This window comes from Anguilla anguilla, chromosome 1, assembly GCF_013347855.1.
Source record: "Anguilla anguilla isolate fAngAng1 chromosome 1, fAngAng1.pri, whole genome shotgun sequence".
NCBI classification, from domain to species: Eukaryota; Metazoa; Chordata; class Actinopteri; order Anguilliformes; family Anguillidae; genus Anguilla; species Anguilla anguilla.
Window position 1 is genome coordinate 58,893,530 of NC_049201.1, and position 24,547 is coordinate 58,918,076.

Consider the following 24,547-nt stretch of genomic DNA (forward strand, 5'->3'; position numbering starts at 1 on the left):
CTTTCACTCTCATTTGGAACTGCCAGTGTCTCTGTGCTCTCCTCACACTGAGCCATCTGTCCTGCATGCAGAGAGCAGTGCAGCTGGGCCTGTGTGCTTCTCATGCACCCCCCTGCAGATGGCTGTGTTCCACACTACCAGCCGTACAGTGTGCTACAGGCAAGCTACAGCGTTACAGAGCACAGCGTTCTCTACAGCAGAGAACCTCTAACTGCCAATGCAGCAGAAACCCTAGAAACCCTGGCAGACTGTGTCTCACCCCACCCTTACAAGCCAAATGTGCCCCAGCCCACAGATTGGGAGGCATACTCAGCTAATGGCATGACTCAGATTCAATTTGCCTCGCCCAGATTGCTCTCGACAAATGGAGGTGCCCAGCGGAACGTCAGAAAATGACCTCAGTGAAGGATGAAAGTCATAACAAAATACAAAGTACAAATATGCACTGATAAGTCATATCAGCAACAGTGTTCATTGTAGGAACACACACGGTTCTGGGGTGGAGTGTTAATTGTAGATACGCACACATTGTGTTGAGGTTTGGAGGTTTATATTCAACATAGGAATTAGACCTGCAGGGGTTGTTGGGTAGCCTATCCTGTTAAGGCACCGTTTCTGAGAGTGAATGGCCCTCCAGTCTGGTATTGAATCTCAGCTGTACCAGTACTGACCGCGGCCACAAAAGGGTGACCGTTTTGTAGCACACAGTAGTGACGCCTGCTGGCTGATCATGACCCCAAAAATCAACCTGTTGAGCTGCACATGAAGCATCTTCCTCAGACTCATGTCTGTGTGAGCCCATCAACTGAAATGTGATCAGAAGCAGCGGCTGACACTGAGTGCTTTGGAGGAGAACACATGCCTGTCTGCGCTCGCCCAACCAAACCGACAGCAGATGTCGTGGCAGAGAGCGCTGATGAATATGCTGGGTATTCCAAATGGGAGAAAAAGGGGGAAATAAAAATGAATTTTTAAAAAATCTAAAAAGAGAAACAAGTGACACCAGCTGTCAACCCTGTTCCGCTGTTGAAAGTTACATTCTACCAGGCAGTTAATTCCAGAGGACAAGATTTCCAATGACTGTACATTAGACACTATTACTGTATTAACACACCTCCACACACTCCCACACAAAACCTCTCTTATTTCATTTCTCAAGGCTAAGGGAGAGAATACTAGCTGGATTGGGGATGGGGAGTATTTCAACCTCAGCAGAGGACTGTGCTGCTGTTCTATTCTCAGGAACACCCCCCGCCTCCACGCCCCAGTGGACCAGGCCCGGTTTCAGAACCACTCGAGCAGGGAGTGAGGCAGCTCCATGGTAACACGCTGGCTGCTGTTCAGCTAGTTCTGCTTTTCAGGTCGAAAATCTTCCTAATGGTATGGCTGCTTTGCATCCCCATCCAGCGCTGCGCTGTAAACTGTGCTCACTGGTGCAGAAAATAGCGACCGTCCCCGCCACATTAGCCACGTAATGCTCGTCATTCAGCGCAAACTTACTTCTTCCAGCAGACGTGTCACAGCATCTATGTCATTGTAAGTCTTAGTCATCTGGCCCACTCTTTCAGCACATAGAACTGCAGAGAGAGACAGAGAGAGAAAGAGAGGAGAGAGGGGAAGATGTTATTTTCAGTGACACAGGAGTGATTTTGAGGCAGAGGAGACATCTTTCCCCCAGGGAGGGAACAGGGTGTTTGGAATGGCGTCACCATTAGCAGCCTAATGTGCAGCACGCTGGATAACATCAGAGCTCTGTCTCTCCTGTTCTTTATCAGCTGCACCTCTGATACATATTCCACACCCAGGGCCTGCCCAGCTGAGTCACCCTTCTACACACAGAATACATGCAAAGCTGCACAGAGCTTTCCTGTGTGAAAAAGGCCCAGGGTCCAAAAAGGCATGACAATCAAGACTCACTTGGTCAAATTAGTAGAAGATACTCTTATTCATATTTTTCATCATAATAATGCAAGTTATTTTAGAAGCAAATAGAGGGATCCAAAGCAAAGGCCATGACTTCTGGAGGATTTGAGATGTGAATTTGCTTAATGGACTTCAAAAGAAACGTGGGGTGGGGGGATCCTAAAAAGTAATTACAAGATTAAGAGCAGAAATTGATACATATTTTATATACTGCAGCCCTTACCTACTAGAACCAACAATGTCAAAAGGCTAAACCAGGCCACGCCCTGCAGTTTCCCTGTCCGTTTTCATTTTATTGCCATAAGTGTCTTTGTGACAGTGTCTCAGTGAAAACCGCAACACAAATAAAACTAAATTAAAAAGATCTGTCATATTAATGACATGGGCGACTGCCTCCCAAAGAGACAAAGCCAAAGCTGGAGGATGTGAACCCGCCACCGCCCCTCCACATCTGCCACAGAGAGACCATAACGGGCAGCTCCAGAGACTAAACAGCATTCCCGCCAGAACAAACAAAGCACACATACGCACAGAGTACACACAATACAAGCAGAATGCACAAAATATACACCCACAAAACACACAATGGACAATGAGGCCCCTGCACAGCTAAGAAAAGCTTGCTATTAGTGACGGGTAACCCCTCTGATAAGATTCACAGACAGCCTGCTATTATTAGACATTTAATCCTCATGTACACGCCTACTGAGAACTAGTTTGTATTTTACCAATAGCTGACAGTAGGAACCAAATGCTATATCTCCTGGGCTACACACTGTGTGAGCACATAAACAGGAGCATTCACCACAACAAGCTCTCTCCCAAACAGAAGTTAGGAGATTTGCTCTCCATCAACTAGAGAGTAAACACAGGTAAGGTGGGCATTAGCATTTAGTTACACACAAATGTGATATACTGCAGGTGCAAAAGAGTTCAGTCCCACGGGGGTCAGCAGCACAAGTACATTGTGTGCAAAGCTGCACAGAAGATGAGCTGTCTTTCTAATTGCGGAAACAATGCAAATCAGGCCGCATGTAAACACGTTTCTGCGGGCGCTACTGAGGGTAGGGATATCACATGTAACCGTGGTACACGGTGCTCAATTCAGCCATTGCCCGGTTACGATGGGTCCTCAGTGCTAAAGTTACCTGAGAAACAAAGTTCCCTGTATAGCTGCATGCAGTGCTTTCTACATTCAAATTCAGTACAAGTTGGTGATAGCACTTCAAGTGTTTCGGTTGTACTTCTCACTGATTAACAGTACAAGGAAGTCGCCTTATCCAAGGGCAGCATTGGGGCAGATTAATTACATAATCATGACCTAATATTGAACAAACTGTTAAACAATCACACAGACTCTTCTCAAGCTGCATGCAAATGGGTGACATTTTTTGTGTGTAGAAGCCAACACAGCGGAGACTACGTGCAGTGAAAAGTGCCTAAATGAAGGATGTCAGAATCCAGTCCTGAAAACATCTGCTGGTTTTTTAGCGCATGCATTTCAGCAAGAGTGATTCATTCAAGCTGCCGACTGTCTAATGTTGGTGATTGAAAGGAAACCACAAATACCTGCATGGGTCTGTTCACTGTTAAAATGAAATAGTAAAAATAACAGCAACAACACATTTTACATTCAGTAGTTTTACAAAATATAGATAAAGAACTGACATTCCCTCAAATTAAGAAATTTCCTCTACAAACTGTGGCAGGGCTTCATAATAATATATGGCACAAGTTTTCATATAAATTGATGGTAACTTCCTTGTACAGTCCCCTCAGTAGTAAATATTTAACAGGTAAGTAAGTGGAAAGAAAAGCACATAATTCGGTCATTGTCACTGGTAAAAAAAAAATAAAAAAAGTAAATACTAAGAAACTAAAACTGAAATACGTGGAAACACCACCTCCATTACCTATCAATTCAAGTTGTTATCAAACGTTTAGCTGGGTTAGCCTGAGGGTAACTGTGCACTTCCAAGGAAATTAGACAATACTTTTTGATAGAGGTGCTGCCAAGAAAGTATATCCAAACAAGCTAAACATTTGATAAGTATGAGGAAGTCACTTGGATTGTGTTTCAGATTCTTAGTATGTACCTATATATATATATATTTTTTACCAGAGGTACTTACGCAATTATGTTCTATTTTAACCACATGCACGCCTGGAAAATACCTAGTACTGTACTTATGGGACTGTAAAACAAAACAAAATCAAATGGATTACCAAGGGAATATACCATTAGCCAACAGTTACTGTAAATAACATTCAAATCGTATGTTGTACCTTGGGTGGGAAAATCTGAATTTACACCTCACAAGGTCAGAAGGGGTCAGCGGTGTGCACCCTAGCCCCAACATCACCCCTGCAACCCCCAGGTGTAGTCTCGTCTGTGCCAGTCTGACTGTCACCGGGGAAATCACTTAGCTCCTCCCACTCCAAAGCAACATTCCAAAAGGCAGCTGTTCTCAGCTTAGTAAACAGTTCACCCAAAAACACACATAGACTGTACACCCCAAAAACACTACAACATCCCTTGCACCATTAATTTTGGATTAGTTTGACAGTGATAGTAATGGTGGTTAGCTGGAAATGACTTGGCTGATTATTTTGTGCCCTTTTTTCAATATTTAAAATGAATAAACAAATAAAACCTGTTCGTAAGCAACAAGATAACTAGTACAACAAAAATAAAGTGCTGTGCTACCATGGTTACCATACACATGTAGCAGAGAGCAAGTGTTATTTGCACTGTGAAATTATTTAGCTTATTAATTGTGCGATAAAATAAATCTTTTGTTTGTAAGGAATAAGTTAATTCATTGTAAGACCTGGAATCCCACTTCTGCTCTGAAATAATAAACAGCAGTAGTTTCCCTTTCCTTCTTTTAGAGAACTACAGTATGTAGGAATTCAATCCACTCACAACAGTGTTTTGTCCTTTGCAATAACTGACACGTTTCAGCACGGACGTGTCAAAATATAAATACAAACTCGTCATGACATTAAGTTAGCTTCTTAACTTAATTACACAAAGTTAGGATTAAACAAAGTGGCACAGCAGCCATAAAGCACCTAGCATGTCAACGGAGATGAACGCAAACACAATGACATGCGCCGATGGCATTTGGATGTTGATGGTATCAAGCGCAGGTTTTGCCACTCTGCATTCCTGTTTATCCTGCACACAGATGGCGTTATGTTCCCTACCTACCTGTTCCCTTACACTACACGCCCAGGGGCGAAGCTCCCTGCTTAGAATAACAATAAGCACGGAGTGACACAACGTCCGTCACTTAGCTCAGGGATCTAAGAGCATTGGAAGGCGACTGAACTAAACGTCTCAATGCTGACGGACCACGGCGTTTCCCACAGTCCTGGATCAGGAATGCACACAGACATTTTCCTTTCTCACACTCAAGTTCAACATGACAAATGTTGTTTCCAGGGTACACTTACCATAGACCCATGGGTCTGTTTACAAAGCGATAAGGGCATTCCAAGTAATAAATGCATTAAAAGCATTTGAAATGCACATTATTAAACATGGTTGACACCGGAGTGAAATGCAACAGCAGTTCATGCATGCATAGGATCTGCAGTCATAAACACTGCAAACGAACGCACATCTTGGCAGTACGCCCACAAAACAAAAGACCAAGGATTGGAGCAAAAACCAGCTCGGCAAAACATTACAAAACAAAACAAAAAAAGACCATCCAAAAACAGAGTGTACCTTCCTCCAGGGGAAACTCTTCCTTACTAACATCATCATCAGCATCGTACTCCTCCTCCTCCTCCTCATTTTCATCTTCCTCCAACAGAAGTGGCCCATCAGTGGGCTCAGGGGAATAGCAGTACTCTCCTCTCTCCTCCTCTGGATCGAGCTCTGACATGTTCCAAAGGGTGACAGTCTACACCGACCCAGACAGCCTGAGCTCCATAGCCATGTCTGAGCCACTGTCCAGCTCCCACAGCCAACCTTCCTAAACACGCCCTCACAGTGAACAGTGCCCGTGTGCCCTGCTCCTGCTCCAGCACCAAGACAACACAGGCACGAGGGAGGCGGGGGGGGTCACAAAAAAGTAATCCACAAACACATCACTTAAGAGAGGACTTTCACTCAAGTTAATCATTTCATAAACTGGTAAAGGATTACATATGATTATATGCCTCAAATGTAGTAGCAAATCCCCGGGATTCCACCACAATCCTCTTTTATGTCCTTTTGGGTCTGACTGATCCCCCCTCTTCTCCTGTATTGAATGGTAGCTCCCACAGGACACCATGGAAACAATACAGGGCAGACACACACCTGCCCCAAGGGCGTGGCCACAGATAACCACAGGTGAGTCCTTCTGCACTCATTGCAAATATATGCAAAGCGCCAACTAACAGGAAGCAGTGGTCTAATCTCTACTGCAAGGTAGAGGGCAGAGCCGTTCATAACAGAAAAATAAACAGACTACATGACCATGAAAAATAAGAATAAAGGACTTATTCTTAAACTATATATTTAATCTATTTGTTCAGTAGGATGACAGTATAAACCTACAAAATAGGAAATACAAGGCTCAATATCAGTCACACACTAGTTAAAGATTTAAAAACAACTAATAAAGCTAAATAAATTAATACATAAATATGTAACAAACACTTATAATGAAAGCTTGTTTCAAACATTACATGCACTTTAAAAGGTTAAATGCATGTACTGTTGCTCTATATTGTTGCTCACTGTTTATCACTGTTAAACTTGAACTCATTTCCCAGTTCCTGGTCTTCTGTGTTGACCATGTTGCTAAGAAATCTGATGCTGCTTCCCCAGAGAGTTACAGAGAAAAGACAGAGAGGGAATGGTATGCTGCATTCTCCAATAAGCAGCCACGTTAAAGAGACACACTGGTAAGACGGTTTGTACTTCATCGCTTCAGTCTCAACCCTTATTGTCACTGTCCTTTGTTGCTGCTGTGTGTCACTGGTGTCCCGAAAGCTGTGGTTTAGGTTCACGGACACCCAGAAGAAAAACCAGCATTCCAACAGACACGCCGTGGCAACCACAAACAAAAAGGCCCAGAACAGGGGGTTATACAAGAAGAATAAACCCCTCCCCTTTTCTGTGAACCCTTTTGTGATGGATTGTAAAGCGGAGGGAGAATGGACAGTGTGCCAGTGCTGCTCCAGGAAGCACATGACCACCCCCCCCCCCCCCAATCTGCCGGGGTGATCAATATTCAGGCCAACACCCACCAAAGCAGCATGCGCTGCGACAGAGCCAGGTCATGTGATCAGCACCGAGCGCTGCTATACGTGCATCTCCCAGATCTGCAGCTCTCTGTGCTGTCCCCTCCCTCCTTCCTTCTCTTCACTCTCTCACTCCCACCCCTCTTTCTCCTGTACGCCCCCCCCCCCCCCGTCGCTGTGCCCACACTGCACCTTCCTGCCCCACTACCCCACCTCCAGCGCGTAACACTAAACACGTTCTCTTCCAAACCTTTCAAATGCGAAAATGAGGAGACGCATCGTGTCTCCATTCATGATTATGCAAGGCGCACTGTGAGGAGCGCGCTCAATGACTCAGGGCCTGAAACATTATGAAACTGTCCCACTGGCCTCCAAAAAATGGAGCTGTAAGGGACCCAGCCTGCCGCCGGCCAAACTGAGAGAAATGACCACTCCTCAGGTCAGGGCGCCATCCACCTCTGCCCTCTGAGCATGCTGGGAAACTGCGGAACACTCCGGAGAGCCTCACTGTGATTCCCCCATACGTGCAACATGAGAAGCAGTACTATCATGCCCAGTTTTCAATGTACAACTTTCGCTCTAATTGTTAATAACCACAATGTGTGAAACAGAACCAGAGCATGCCAGTTACTCACAAACCACACCAGGGACCGGTGACTGCAAAATGCATCACTTTACCCATAATCCACCCAATTTAAACATAACCTAATCTCATACGGAACAAAGGAAATTAAAAACATGTACTTACATAATGGTCGTTAATCTGATTTACACAGAAATGACTCTTTCAACATTTCCTTCTCCAATGTCAACTTGCTGGTAAATCAATCGATCAATAAATCAAATTTACAGAATATTTTAGTCTTGACAGACTATATTACAAGCTCAGAACACACTACACGCTGCACTAGGAGGGAGTTTACATCTCCCCAGCTACTCGCGTCTGATGCAATAGCCAGCAAAGAGACTGAAGGCATTACACACGCGCACAAACACACGCACGGACACGTGGACACGACAGCATTACGGCATTACCACAGATTTACACACTCACACACACACACACACACACACACACACAGAATCACTGCACCACCAGTATTTCTTTCATTATCACTCTGCCACCTTCCCCCCTCTCCCCCTCTCCCTCGCTCTCTCCCTCCCTCTCTCTCTACATCCCTCTCTCTCACTCTCCTTTCCCTCTATTTATCCTAATGAAAGTGAAAAGGACACACTGAAGCACAGAGAACGCGGGTCGAGGGATCGGTACCGTCGGTGCACTCCTCATAGTACCAGTCCAGCTCGTAGTAATCCGCCTCCACGAATCTCTGCATCATCAGAGTCCTTCAGCAGTGCCCCGCCTGTCCCACACTGCCGCGGTCACCATCCTTTCCCAGCACGTCCCGCGCGGCATGCCCCCTCCTTCAGAACCCCAGGCAGAGGACGGGGTGCGGGGTGGTGCCCAGACCAGCAGCCCAAAACACCAGCAAACGGTACGCTAAGCGTGCACGTTCCAGACTTCTGCATCTGGAGCTGCCGATTCAAGGTTGAGCGATCCTGGGGGCGGAGTCAGGGAAGAGGCAACCAATCGTAATTGGCTACGTCAGAGAAACACGCCCCCCGGTGAGCTTATATCAATCACCACCTCCCATCGCGCTCTGTGAGGACACAGTACATCTTTTCCTATAATCCGTTGCTATGGAGACTGGCTCTGACTCCAGCTCCTAATGAAGGCTGCTCCTTCTAACGTCCACACACCTTTATTTATTTCTGACACTCGTGGGTCACACCTGTTCATTTCAGATCTATTTCTGGTAGAAATGAGGGGTCTGGCCATATGTGACACATTTCCCTCATACTAACAGACCCAGAGGACCAGGAAGGGCAGCTAACTAATGCTAATCCCCATTCTGCCAACTGGTCCTGCAAATGAGACGGTTAAAGAAAGCACAACCACCTGGCCAAAATTAAAATACCAAGAGAGCCCTAACAGGAGTGCTAAAACAGCATGACCAAATAACCAAATTATTATAGAAGTCACAAACACATATAATGTACTGTAACCTCACCATAAAGCTAGCACTGCAATCCATGACAAAAGGATTTAACAAGGAACGACAATAGAAAAGATTAACATTTTGAATGCAAAATATTTTCATTGGTGCATCTAGCTAAAGTGCTTATTCCCACCCCAGGGTCCAGACATAAACCCAGACCACACATGTGCTGACTGTGTCAGGGTACACCAGGGGGCAATGTACCAGCCACAGTGAGTCCCAGGTACAGGAGTCCTGTTGGGAGGGTGTTCCTCACCCCATTTTACGTATGAGAATACAGAAATACAAAAATCAAAAACTATCAAAAATAAATCAAGATGCATGCTTGTAAAATAGGCAGCATGGAGCATGTATTAATGAGTGCAGTCTGGAGGTGAGTGTGTTTCTGTGTGTGTGCGTGTGCGTCCTTCCTCACTCCTGTGCTCATGAGACACGAGAGATTTACAAGCATTAAATAATGACACACACGCACGCAGAACTGGTTGAACTGGGACACACTGTCCTGCCCATCAGGAGAACAGGACAGGTGACATACTACAGTAATTATGTCAGCTTGAGGTGACCATCAATATGTGATATAACAGAGGAGCAGATACTTAACAGCATGTCTGTGCATTGCGTCTGAAGCCATTTTAATGATTTCACTGACAACAAAATAAATCAAAGTGCAACCCCTCATTTTTGTTTGGGTAGCCTCGCCTTGGTTTCCGAGGCTCCCCAGGGCTTTGGGCTCTTTATACTCATAATTAAACTCTAGGTTCAACTGGATAAACAATGTTCACTCTAGAATATGGCAGACAAATACAGAAAAACTCTGACATGCGTGCCATTTTCCTGAGTCCCTCAGCTCCTCATGGAGCTCTCTATCAAAACAAAAGTCCCATGATCCATTGCATAATACACGGTATCAATTTAAAAGTCCTCCTGGGGTTACTCATATAAACTCAACTGCAATATCGCAATGTATCCAAAAGCACAGTTACAGTCCGCCCCCCTTACGAAATAAATGGCCCCGTTTATCAAGCGCGTATCCATAGGAACAACAGTGCCATGTACCCAGAAGCTACAAAACTATTGATTCCAATTCATCCAGACAATCGATGGTACAATACGCATGAATCAGACCTTAGACTGCATAACAGTAATGGTGAGATTCAGTGTTCATAGACACAGGTGTAAGTCTCCTCATCTCTTCCTTTGAACGTTGACAGTTATGCAGCAAAAGGCTCAAACGTCCCAAACACAATGATGCAAGTGGGACTCCTCCCTGAAAACACCGCATGTCAAATGAAAACCATCCTTATGCATCAATAATAATCCCTGTTCCCCATATCTGTAGGCAGGGAGACAATACATAAGGGTTTAGCAGAGCTATGCTTTGCCTGTAATTTCCCCAAATGCAAATGCCAAATGCAAGAGACAAACAAAACACAGTGACAGAGAGAAGGAGGGTGGGGGCCTACAATGACATGCTGCCTTCACACACTTGTTTCTGAGATTATAACCATTAAAGCAACACATAATTTTCAGCCTAAAAAAAAAAAATATTCACTGAGGCTGAGCACAGAAATTTCACACAGACAGTTTCCAGATTCCCGAGAGATGAGGTCACAGTTTCAGAAAACAGTTATATTAATATATACTGTGGCCACTGCCCTTCGTTAAAATGTGTTCTGCAGGAATAACTATGTGAATTATTTATTACCCACTTCCACACATCAATTTAAATGAAAAATGCAGCAGCAAAGACATATACACGATTCAAACTTGCAACCTTCTGGTGAAAGAAAGTGCCAAAGCACTAGCACCCTATTCAAGACCAGGACACCTGTATTAAGAACTGACCTACACCGAGTCAAAATCACAGACAAGGGCAAAGTGTACAAAGTGTAAACACAGACCAGACCCAGTCACAGCCTGACAGGGCCTGTGAAACACAGAAACCTGCAAACTTAACACACACAGCACTTACTTTATCAGGTTATCTGTCTGACTTTTTTGAGCGGAACGTTTTGCTGTATTCTCGGGGAATATTTCAACGCACTGTATTTGTTTTGATGAACTTGGGTAGATGTACTGTACATAAAGGATTAACCAAACCGATCACTGAGGACACAGTAATAGGTTGGAACAGAAAGCAGTGTATGCCCATTGGCTGGCTGGGGACTGAGTCTAACATCCCATCAAGAGCAAACAAACTTCAGAGCGCCGGTGGCCTGCTGGCTTTACACATCACCAGCAGTTCACCTTCAGCATGAGTCCCGCCTCCTCTGCCTTGGGGAGGGATGAAAATGCCTGTAGACCCCACCCCCACTCCCCCTCCTCCCCCCATACACACTCACCAGCCATATAAAATATCCTACCAGTGAACTGTAACATGGCAACCCCAACTACCGTGCAGTAGAATATAGCCTAACTGCATCCCAGGGTTCAAGAGAGATAAAAGTATTCTCTGTGTTTTGAGACTACTACTTCTCTGATTGGCTAAAACACACCAGTGATTGGCAGCACGTGGTAGTGTTATCTACTTTGGGGCTCACAAAGTCTCACCCTCGGAGTGTATGCAGATAGGCTAAATTAAAATAACACTGATTACAGTGACCCCTGGAGGCTGGGCAAAGGTCAAAGGTAAAAGGTAAAGAGGAAGTGAAAGCCATTGTACCTCAGGGGGAAAGGAACCTGACAGACTGACAGACCCCTATTTTAAAATGGATGATGGCCTGTATCAGCAGTACGTGTTCTGCTCTAAAGTGCCCCCTAATGGTGGTCAGTGGATGCACGTGTGCAGATTCTCTACCATCCTGTAATTCTCACGTTTTTTTCAGCCTGTGTTTGCATCATCAGTTTGGGCTCTGACATCAGCAGGTTCACAGGACAGCTCCTTCGCTGTGACAGGGACACCAGGTCACATGCCTGTCTGGCTTTCTGAAGCCACACGCGCACACAAAGCTGACTCATCCTGCCACAGACGCCGGCCCACAGGCCCCTGCCCCAGCCGGCCATTTAAACCCACTCTGCTGAGGGACGCAGCGTGAATGCGGACGCTCATGTGGAAAATATTCAGCACACACTAGTTTTTGTTATAATGCACAAGCATAAAATAGATCGCTTATCTGAGCTATTACACACGATCCGAGCTAATGCATGTTCAATCCATGTTCTTGCTGTAATGGCTTTGGAACCCAACTGAGACGCAACGTATTATTATTATTAGTATTATTATTATCCACCCATTATTTATACCCGCATATCTTGGTCAGGGTCACGGGGGGGGGGGTGCTGAAGCCTTAGCCTATCCCAGCATGCATTGGGCGAGAGGCAGGAATACAACCTGGACAGGCCGCCAATCTATCACACAGCACACACACCATTCACACACCATTCACTCACACAGTCATACCAATTTAAAGTCTCCCATTAGCCTACCTGCATGTCTTCGGACTGTGGGAGAAACCAGAGTACCTGGAGAAATCCCACATGGACAGAGGGAAAACATGCAAACTCCACACATAATGGCCCATGCTGGGATTCAAACCAAGAACCTTCTTGCTGTGCCTCTTGCTACCCACTGTACCACCATTGTTATTATTATTATTCTGTGGTCTTCTGAAACCTGACCATCTTCATTCATTATTATTTCTCCTGTCACACAGGGAGCTGTATATGATAACAGCTGAACTGACATGCCCATGTGAACACACTGAGCAGAAGCAGAATACTGAGAGACAGCCCTGGACACAAGCAGGCCCGAACACATCACCAGTATTTATCACATTCCACAGCCATGTGACAGACACCCCCCGCTGGAGAGGTGCTGACCGAGGACATAGAGAGAGAACAGCCGCAGAAGAGAGCCATCGCTAGAGAGAGAAAGAGAGAGAGGGAGGGAGAGGGAGAGAGAGAGAAAGAGAGAGAGGGAGACAGAAGGAGAAGGAGAGAGACTTACGGAAGTACTTCAGGGTCTCCTCGATCTGCTCGGTGGTGAGGTCGATGTTGGCGTCGGGCGAGATGAGCGGCGTGTGCAGCCAGTCGTCGTGGTCATACCCATAAATGGTGTCCGCTCTCAGCTTGTAGTGGGGCAGCTGCTCCTCCAGAAGACTGATGATTTCCACCTCTGGGAGATCAGTACTGTTGCACACATCTGCAGGGAGAGAGAGATCTTTACTGTAACATCTGTGGGAGAGACCAGTACTGTAACACATCTGCAGAGAGAGAGATCTTTACTGTAACATCTGTGGGAGAGACCAGTACTGTAACACACATCTGCAGAGAGAGATCTTTATTGTAACATCTGTGAGAAAAGATCTATGTTGTTACACAATTCTGCAGGGAAAGAGTGATCTTCACTGTAACATCTCTGAAGAAAAGATCTTTACTGTTACATCTACATCCAAATGAAGAGTTAAGTCTGATTTAATGTGACCTGAAAAACGGGAAAATATGGCCACTTCACATTCCCTCACATTGCATACGAGTAAGGCTGAAATGTGCCGGTTCCTGTCACTGCTGCCTCCCATATCCCACAGTGGTGCAGTAAGACCTCTTGTGGCATGCTGAGGAATTATTATTCACCAGGATACAGTACAGACTAAGCCATCAGACTGTATTATTTGTACTTAATCACAGGACTTGCTGATAGGGGAAATTCAAGTAATATGGATCATGGTATTTGTACAGCTACACACACAGACAGGGGAGTAATCTTAATCATAATATGGATAATGGTATAAAGCTATACAACCAGAAAAGGGAGTAAGTCAGCTTCCTAATTTATAAGGACCATAACTTAACCACCACCTCCCCCCCAGTACATAAAACAAGCTTGAAGAATGTTAGTGATGTCACCAAAGCCAGCCCAGCAAAATGCACACTTCAGTAGACTTCTCTTTTAGTGGAATTTGACTGATGTATGAGGAGCGCTGATCTGTGGAAACACTGACATAATCTGTGAAAACAGGCTTTTGCTGGCACGGTAACAGAGCTTTATCCTCTTAAATAAAGTCAGCATTGCGCTGCAAAGGAGCCGCGTGTGAGAGAGAGGACCTGCTACTCTGTTCTATAAAAAGGGACGCCGCGCGCAGGTCTAGAGCAAGACGGACATTCCTAAAGCCAGACAAGAACAGGCAAAAGAGAGGGACAAGCGCACAGCCAGACGAATGGACACGACGAGTTGGGCGGCAGTGTAGTTTAACGGGTAAGGAGCTGGTCCTGTAACCTGAAAGTCACAGGTTCAGTTCCCAGGTACAGCAGGACACTGCTGTTGTACCCTTGAGCATTGAGCTGAAACCAGCATTGCTTCAATATATATCGAGCGGTATAAATGGATGCAAATGATATCTAAATAAAGTTGTGCAAGTCGCTCTGGATAAGAGCGTCTGCTGAATGCCTGCAATGTAATGTAATGTAATGGGAGAAGCCTAAAAACAAGCCAGTTACTCAAAGCTCTGTGGCAGTTTAGTGATAATAATTCTTTCCTGAAGCTAGCAAGCTATCTACCAAGTTACAGTTAAAATGAAAATTGGTTCCATTAGCTACCAAGTCAAGCAGCTTAATTCTGGTACTTTCTGTTGTACTAATATAGCAATGTCAGCTATGCTGGACCAAGCTACACAGGCACATGTATGTCCATCTGATACATGTATAAGCACTTATATGATACAAATATGAGACACAGGTAGCTGGTTAGCCAGCTACGTCATGCTACGAAATTTCACAGGGAGGCAACTTTAAAAAAAAAAAAAATTTTTACAGTGAGGCAACACTGTTGCACGTGGAGGCAATTTTCCTGGAAAAACGAGAACAAAGTTCAACATTTTTTAACGCTCATCAGTCATCCCCATAGAGCTGCAACTGACAAGAGTATATAACAAGGTTACTGAGTCCAGATGGACGACAGACTATAAACCAGATTTCTCCGATCACGCTGTCTATAGGAGCCGGTTGTAAAACTTACTGTCGTTAATAGCAAAGACATAGCGCTGTAATACTGACTCATTAAAACCTCTCCTATTTTAAACTCTTAATATTCCTGCAGTCAGTAAACCTTAAGACCATGGGATATACAACTCTTTGCAACTGCAAAGCTCCGTGCTTCTGGAGTTAAATCAATACCTTCCAATCAGCCTCTTCACCCCTTCACTTTTGCCGTACACACTCACACTGTTTCTAATTCACCGCTCATTTGTGTGACTTCATTCCTGACCTGGGTCAGCTGATTTTCAGTGGCATGCTGCTCAGTGCCTTGGCTGCGATAGTATCCAATAAATCACATTTACTGCCTTTATTTTCCTCCTCGCTCTCTCTGCTTTGTGTGCTACAGCATGAGCTGAAGAACTGCTTGGGACAAATACTGGACTCAAAATGTGCATTTTGCTAAGGTTCAAAGCTTCAGGCCTCTGGGTATAAATTCACTGAACAGACCACTGCACCACACAGCTGCCCATGACATCGGCTTCTTTGAAAAGACAATTAAAATTGTTTAAAATAATCAAGCACACACACACACACACACACACACAATTCATACATTGAAAGAAAGAAGGACAGTGACTCAAACTTTGCACGCTCTCATCTCTGGTCATTTCTACATGCATAGGCGTTGAACAGCAGTTGCTGAGTGTTAAGTGCTGATTATCTGTGGACGGACTGTATTTATAGATGCATTTCTGAGGGCGATGTTGGCTGTGATCCACTGTCCTTCCTCTCTCCTCTACCTCACCGGAATTTTCACACAATATAACCCCGCCCAGACCTCACAGATACTGACCCCAGAACAGATTCAACCTTGAACAGGAGCCAATGGACACGTTTAACAATTATATACACCATAGAAATATCAGCATAAACACACAGACAGCCAGTCACACACACATGCCCATGTTACACTATAATCCATACACAGTAAGTACATGTGAAGTATGCGCATAACGTTAACAAAAAAAATCAGTTCAGGTCCAAACATGTCCCTTCCAACAGGCTTCTTTAAAGGGAACTGTTACCACTCTCAAACAGTTCCCAGCAAAAGTATTCATTTTTAAACATTGCTTTTAAAGTATGCTGTTAAATGTTCCAGCCCTTATAATGCTACATTTTATTGGAGTTGTGGCTTACACGTTAAACTGTGAGCAGTACACTCTGTGACCTTTAATCTAAAAGTATTAAAGGTCAAAACATGTCCCGGTACTAAACAGCCACACGAGGGAAAGCGAGATGGAGCACGGAGTGACCTCCAGCCACACCACGTCCAACAACAAGCCTCGCGCATTAGCATCCAGAAACATCGTAACGCTGAGCGCAAAGTTAAGCTCGGCTACACAGGGCTACAGCCCCCAGCTCAAAGTCAGCGTCGGGTACTTACTCATGGTGCCGCTGCCCAGGGCTCTGCCTCCAGTCGCCGGCAGTCACATTTCCCACAACGCACCAGGAAAGGGCAGAGAGAGCGAGCGAGAGCGCGAGAACGACGGGGGGAACGCGACTGAGACCACGGCCGTGCCGCCTGCCAACTGCGCATACCAGCGCAGGCAGTCACATGGGCGGCAGCTTCCTAACTATACATAGACTCATTACCGCCAGGCCGCCGGGCCGCCAGTGCTGGGTCGCTCATTGTCCTCTGAGATGTGGGCTGGGGGCTGGGGAGGGGGAGGGGTGGGGATAGAGGAGGGGCCAGGGGCCAAGGGGAAGAGGGGGCAAGGGGGTGGGTCTCCAAATAGAGGACAGACACAGTTGGTCTGCCGACTCGGTCCTTGATTGCTTGTCTGAAGTTTGAAGTTCAGTTTTGGAGAGGAAGACGTTTGAATTTGGAAGCAAATCAACTTCTACTGCAAAAGAGCCAACAGGCATTAACCTGGAGTCTTTTTAAATGGCTAGTGCAAAGTCTAACTCAGTGGAATTTGGTGTAAAAACTGCTTTGCCTTTTTCAAGAAATAAATTTTGATTTAATGTGGTCAGGTAATATAATGGTCCTTTACAGTAGAACTAGAGTATTTCCAGTACTCTACCGCTTTTCACATTCAGCTGGCAGTGATGTCACCATACCTAATGAACGTAAGTATGACAGTGTGCTGGAATTACTTCCGCTACTGTAGGGAAATGACATTGGATAAAGTCGATAAACTGCCATTGTAAATGTCAGCCTGTGCCCTGCCAAGCCTCCTGAATGAGAAGAAGTTAATCCTGTAAATAAGCAACAAAGCGACAGAACAGAAAATACGAGCGGAATAGATGAGAAAATCAACAGCTGGGGACCTCTCTCGCCCCGCCCACAGGCTTTACAAACAGGAGGCTTCTACTCAGCATGGCCGTCAGCCAATAGGAGAGATATACCACAAAGCGGAGCTTCTAACGTTTCTCTCAATGTAAATATTTAGAAAGCCTTCTCAGTTCCGCATTGCTGTGTAGCTGAGAGACAACCGGTCTCTTTCTCTAATCAAAAATACAAGAGCTGCCAAACAGAGCGCTGAAGACGCCGAACCTGCAGACGTGCCATTCCACACGTCACCCGCGTGAGGGGGAGGGCAGCGCCAAAAACTATTCGCTGTGCATTTCCACTGGGCGGGATCCAATTGGCTGGAGACTGGGGCAGCTGCTGGGCTCAAACGCTGAGCCCATTCTTCCACCTCTCCCCACGCCAGACGAGGAGGCACGCCTTCAGGCCTCCAGACGAGCTGCCATCAGCAGTACTGTACCAGCGAAACCAGCAGAGAGAAGCCCAGAGCAGCCCGACTGGAGGGTTCACACAGTCCAGCTCCAGAGCTGCTCCTGCTCTGTGTTCCCTACAGCTGGAATTCTCTCTCTCTTCCTCTGTTCTGCGTCAGGCCTGACAACAGGCCTTTGAGCCCGACAGAAAAACAGCTCCTCAATGCCATGGCAACCGAGGCCTGCCTGAACATTCTGTGCTGGTCCGGCTCAGGAAAAGAATCACACTAACATGTGAACACTTGAGGAAATGCATCAAGCCCTGAATGGGGCAAGGCTTAATGGAGGAGAATGACCAAGTGTTTGAGTGAAGAGTCACAGTTCTCACCGGGAACAATACACCATTGTACCACACTGGGGTGGGGTGGGGTGCTTTAAGAAAAAAGGTCTGAGGCAATCCATAAAGGATTTCATAGATGGGAGTTTTTCAGTTAAAAAAACACTTGGAACTAGTGTGCAAAGAACTCAACTTCAAAGAACTTTAGATGTGCTGCTCTAGAGTTGAAGGAAGAGCACTTAAAATGTGTCAACACGTGGCATAAAGAACTGGACCAACTAACATTTCACTCAAGAATTTTAGCAAGTCAGTAGGCAGTAGGCACACACACACGCACGCGCGCACACACACACACACACACACACACATTAACAAATTCATTCTTCAGCATGAAATAATTCTTATAAATGCAAAAGCCATACTTGGGTCAGAAGTAGATGCTGATAACTCAGCCACACTTTACAACACATAACAAAGTCCAGGTTGTGACATGCCCCACTCCAAATGAACCTCACTGTGAGAGGGTTAATCATTAACGAGAAATGCTGAACAAGCAAAAAAAAACCCTCAAGAGTTTGAAAGAGTTCTGTAAAATAAATAACTATGTTATACTTCAACTGACTCACAAATGAAGCCTCTGGTCATGCATACTGGTTGGAAGCAGACATGCAGCATTTACTGATGGGGGCAGTCACTGAAATACTGACTGTACCCATATAACTGGGCTTTACAATTAAGAAGTACAAACATAATTTATATATAACTGTATCATAATATTTGGCTGCATTATGATGTAGGAGTGCTTAATATAATATTGTGATAAGTAATAATACCAAAAATAATATGGGTTGACTGAATCCAATTATGGCGTTGTTTGTGAATGTGATGTTATCTTAATGTAAAATGATGAATCGTTATAAGAATTCCAAAACATATTTTTTCATATAAACAGCATAAAATTAGCTGAAGACTATTTAAGCCACATACATGTTTCTTCTCAATCATTTAACAATTCTTGAATTTGTACATCCAATACTTAGTCTTTGCAGTTTCACCTCCTGTCCACTAGATGGTGCCACATGTCCATATCACTTAACCCCTGTAATGAACCTTCAGAGAGGAGTGAAGAATGTGCCTACAGAAGGGCTGCCCAATCCTGTTCCTGGGGATCTACCACCTTGTACAATTTCCATGCTAACCTTAAGAAAGCACACTTCATTCAATGGCTAAAGCACAGGCGTCAAGCTCCATTCCTGGGGGCTACAGTGTCTGCTAGTTTACAAGGTGCTTTTGGCACCAGTGCTTCATTTAATTCATTGATTGGCGAAGGAATCCACAAACCTTGTTCTCAAGGCCGTAACTGGCAGCTGATTGAAGGCAAAACGTAAAAACCAGCAGACACTCTGGCCCCCTTGGGATTCAGTCTGACACCCCTGGACTAGAGATTTCATTGAGTCGTTAATTAGTAGAATCAGGTGAGCCAAATGAGGTTTGAAATGAAAGCCTAGAGGATGGTAGATCTCCAGGAACAGGACTGGGAAGCCCTGGCCAACAGGATCCTTATTAGGGTCTTCCAAATGTTGGTACATTTTTGTCTAGTATCTTAGGTCTACCAAATAATTTTTAGTATTGGATACGGTGAAGACCACAATCACCATGGTTCCTTTATACAGTAGAAACAAAAGCACTCTATAAAGACTCCAATGAGTGCTTTGTGTCTGGTCATCTAAAAGAGCTTCCGACATAACTTACAGACTACTTCAGCACTGAGCAACGAACCTGAGTTCAGGTCCACAATAAAGAGAAAACCAACTGCTCAGAGGAAAATGTACCTTAAATCATTCAGTTATTAAGGCCAGAGGATGCATAAACTAAAGATCTGTTTCACAATTATTAATATTATTATTAGGAAAGGATGAGGTAACCACTGAATATACTTCACTTTGTATTGTTCTGGGGTACTGCCCCATGTCTGAGCAGTAGGCACTTACTGACGCCCCTCCGAGGGAACAGTCCACCAGCAGGGGGCAGCACGGGCCCACAGCAGACCCCTAATCAGTCCTTGAGTGCCCTTGAGCACTCTACTCTCCAGAGTCAGGAGGAAGTGGTAGTTTACTGTCAGGCCTATACGGCTGCCTATGAGAAAGCACTTAACACACTTCCTGTGGCTCCCACTGACAAACACACACGCGTGTAAATACGGAACATAGTGCTGTCAGAGACATGCTTTAAAAGTGTTCAAATACTGTGCTTTTAATAAACGTATTTAAATATGCAGTAGTGCCATATAAAAACTTTTTTAGTTTCTATATGGCAGTTTCAGGCATGTATTTCAGAATACATTCATTCAGATATATGTAATCTGCAACTTAATGGGGAATAGTAGTGAGTGGAATTCAGTTTATGTTAGTGGAAAACATACTAATCCCGTTCCACTTTTACAGTCATATAAAGTGTTCCTACGTTACACTTCACAAACATCAGATGCAGAGTAAAGCAGTAATTGCAATTACTGTGTGTGTGTCTGTTTCTGAGTTTGTGTTGTGTGTGAGAGTGTGCCTGTGTGACCTATATTATATATGTGAAAAATATTAGCTTACTTATATTAAAGCAAACTTTTAAAATAGCTTTGAAAAACTATTTAAATAGTTCCGAAATAGCACACCACTCTAATACAAATACATAATACTAACACGCTGATGCTCACATGTATAAACACATGTACACATAAAACACACGTGAACATGCACGCGCTCACGCACACACGCACACACGCACACACGCACACACATGCACCCACGCGTACACACGCACCCGCACCCACACACACACACACACACGCACATGCACGCACGCACACGCACGTACGCCTGCCAGTCGGTTATCTTTTTCAGGCCGTCACTAGTGAGAACTAAGAGAAACAGAATTGATAAGTCACTGTGAGCTATAAAGAAGGGCATTTATAGTAGCACAGATTAAACAAAGCTGTAAATTTGTTGTATGATTTCCATTGCCACTGCACCCTCTAGCGGAAATGAAACAAGCTGTAGGGACTTTGTTTGATTGAGCCAGAACACGGACACTAATGACTCAAAGCACAAAATGTCTTTGATTTTTTTCCCCCTTCGCTCACATTTTTTAGTTCTGACACAACCTTAATTTTAGCCACAGTCGATTTCATCATGCTGTGAGACCATAAAAATGTAACGGTTTCTTAAATGTGTTGTTACTCAAAGTTAGGGCCACAATTCCCTGCAGTTGAACATGGATATGGGCTTAAGCTGTGTGGACACTCAGATTCTCTGTGACATAAGGCTACTTTATTGGTGCTTTAATTGGGTGAGAGTAACAGCACTGACAAACCTTCCAGTCTGGTACTATGGTACTGGTATCTAAACAGAGTAACAGCACTGATGCTCCTTCCAGTCTGGTACTATGGTACTGGTATCTAAACAGAGTAACAGCACTGATGCTCCTTCCAGTCTGGTACTATGGTACTGGTATCTAAACAGAGTAACAGCACTGATGCTCCTTCCAGTCTGGTACTATGGTACTGGTATCTAAACAGAGTAACAGCATGGATGCACGTTCCAGTCTGGTACTGTGGTACTGGTATCTAAACAGAGTAACAGCATGGATGCACGTTCCAGTCTGGTACTGTGGTACTGGTATCTAAACAGAGTAACAGCATGGATGCACGTTCCAGTCTGGTACAGTGGTACTGGTATTTAAACAGCATGGAAGCACCTTTCAGTCTAGTATTGGTATTTAATAAGCCCTGAGCCAGTGACTCCTGACTGCCTTCCAGCTTTGTTTTATTTTTAACTCGTCTCTAACAGCCTTGGAAAATGTTGTCACATGAAGAGTAAATGAAGGAGTCAGCCTGTTTCTCAGAACCCGGCTTTAGCTGAGGAACGCAGAGGAGGAAAATAATTATTCAAATCTCCTCACCGCAATAAAATCCATCCCAGCCAGGCTTTCATTCCAGGCCACTGAACGTGAAATTTTGAGCCTTAAATATGTCATCCATTTACTGGCAGAAAGATCCAGACTTGATGGGCTAATAATACTGATAATGGACTAAATGCATTAGGAACCATATGTCTGTTTTTGTGACTAAATGGACCAAAATGGACAATGAAAAACATTAACATTTTACATTTTAGCCATTTAGTGACTTTGTAGCAATCCGCTAGAGGGGCTAACAGCCCTGCTAAAGGTGAATTCATCTTTAGCCCAGCTAAAGATCCTCGGTCACTACATTGGTGTCAGAAGTGAGATTCTGAAGGCGGGGCTTAGATGGGCAGGGCGTGTCCTCACGGGGGACGGTAGCCTGTGAGTGACATGCAAATGTGAGGACAGGCTCTGGGGAAGAGAGGGAGTAGCGTAGCGATCTGCTAGCGGGGCTGCCTATCCAGGACCCGCCCAGGCGAATTCATCTTTAACACGGCCACCTCTCACCCTGGAGACCCGAGTTTGAGCCTCACCAGATCCTCGGTCATTACACACTCACAATCAGAGCACAAAGAAAAGGTCTACATTCATAAATCACTAACATCCCAAACAGGCAATTACAGAGAGTGCAATGGTCATAGCACATAACACCCCTGCTACAGGTAATCCTTTCTCACTAGAATTAACATATGGAAGGGAAGGAAGAGAGGTGTTTTTTTGGGAGGGGGAGGGGTAGGATTATATTTCTCTTATTCCTAATCATTTGGAATAAATAAATCTTGGAACATTGCATGCCAAATATCACGTGCATATGGTTTTGTATGTTAAGAATTGTTTTTACATGTTCCAACTTTTTATGGGGCTGGAAAACATAACCAGGTAGAGACATTGGCAATAAAGTGCATTACTGCTGTAGAGTACTAATGCGCCTGGCCATAGCTTCTCCCCAGGGCCATTTTTAGTGTACAATATTTATATCTAACAAAACTTAATGTTCCCACTCACAAAGGAAAGCACTCATTCATAAATTGAATTATGCTCTATAACTTAGTGGCATAACACACAGCACACTACAAATATTTACAGTCAAAACAATTGCTTATGCAACAACAGTGCCAGAAGTGAGGAAGGATGTTCTAGTACGACAGAGTTAAGGTACAAAACATAAAATGTGCATATAGCTAGTCTATACAGAACATGCAATGGCTTTATTAAGGCATGTGATACCATGTCCAACCGGAGGAAGCTTTCAGTGGTAAATAAAATCAAATCAAAACTAAGTGTGGTTGTGTGGCCAACTTTAATCCAAACAACATTTAATCCATACAACATCATTGCCATTGAATTTAAAACTCATAATCCTCTAGTAACTGAACTGAAAGCTCATATTACAGTCAGTGTGTTCGGAATATATCCCGCCTTTCACAGAGTCTAAAGCCTTTAACCTTCCTGTCAGTGAGCCCAGAGCTCATGACCTTCCTGTCATGAGCTCTTGAGTGGACAGGCCACAGCACCCCTGTGCTCCAGGGTGACATCACAGCACCAGGCTTATATGACCTCACATGGCACAGGTTCTGGAGTAAAGGACAGGGCTGCACTATGAGATGAGTTTGAGAGGTGTGTGTGGGGGAGCGTACCGGTGATGGTCCCGGCATCTCGGTGGATGCTGTCCTCCAGGCTGAGGGCCTCGCTCACGTACTGCTCCTCATCGGCAGTGGGGGCGGAGTCAGGCGCCGGCTGCGGGCGGCGCGGGTCCGAGGGGGGCGGGGCGGAGGCGGAGGCGTGGTGGTGCGAAGCTGCGGTGTCCAGCTTGGCTGCTTTTCACAGGAGCGCACGGCGGGCCATGTGTGAGGTCAGCGTGGGCCACGGGGCGGGGCAGGCGGGGAGGCAGCCCGGAGTGGGGGACTATGTCTGCACACAGCTGCAAAAACAGGGCAGGTCAGCTTCACATCCCAGTCTAGTGCTTATCCAACAAGACACCCATTGCACACTGATACCACACATGCACTGATATCAACCTACTGCACACTGATACCACACATGCACTGGTATCAACCTACTGCACACTGATACCACACATGCACTGGTATTACCCAACTGCACACTGATACCACACATGCACTGGTATCAACCTCCTGCACACTCATACCACACATGCACTGGTATCAACCTACTGCACACTGATACCACACATGCACTGGTATCAACCTACTGCACACTGATACCACACATGCACTGGTATTACCCAACTGCACACTGATACCACACATGCACTGGTATTACCCAACTGCACACTGATACCACACATGCACTGGTATCAGCCAATTGCACACTGATACCACACATGCACTGGTATCAACCTACTGCACACTGATACCACACATGCAGTGGTACTAGC

At 45.0% G+C, this 24,547-nt stretch overlaps 1 protein-coding gene across 11 annotated transcripts in view; it reads right to left on the reverse strand.

Moving 5' to 3' along the window:
• Nucleotides 1-23,968, reverse strand: part of trak1a (trafficking protein, kinesin binding 1a) — a 41,606-nt gene extending 17,638 nt beyond the window's left edge. For 3 of the 11 annotated variants that reach the window (XM_035424114.1, XM_035424184.1, XM_035424173.1), the window contains exons 1-3: nt 16,582-16,808; nt 13,171-13,365; nt 1,501-1,577 (exon numbers count right to left, since the gene is read on the reverse strand). In XM_035424114.1, coding sequence (XP_035280005.1) covers nt 1,501-1,577; nt 13,171-13,365; nt 16,582-16,585 — 276 coding nt within the window. In that variant the 5' untranslated portion in view covers nt 16,586-16,808. Of the gene's footprint in view, nt 1-1,500; nt 1,578-4,224; nt 4,696-5,659; nt 7,041-7,915; nt 8,225-8,437; nt 8,724-13,170; nt 13,366-16,581; nt 16,809-23,786 lie in introns of those variants that run through there. The other 8 variants (XM_035424163.1, XM_035424139.1, XM_035424195.1 and 5 more) reach the window with 8 other exon arrangements.
• Nucleotides 23,969-24,547: the final 579 nt, after the last annotated feature.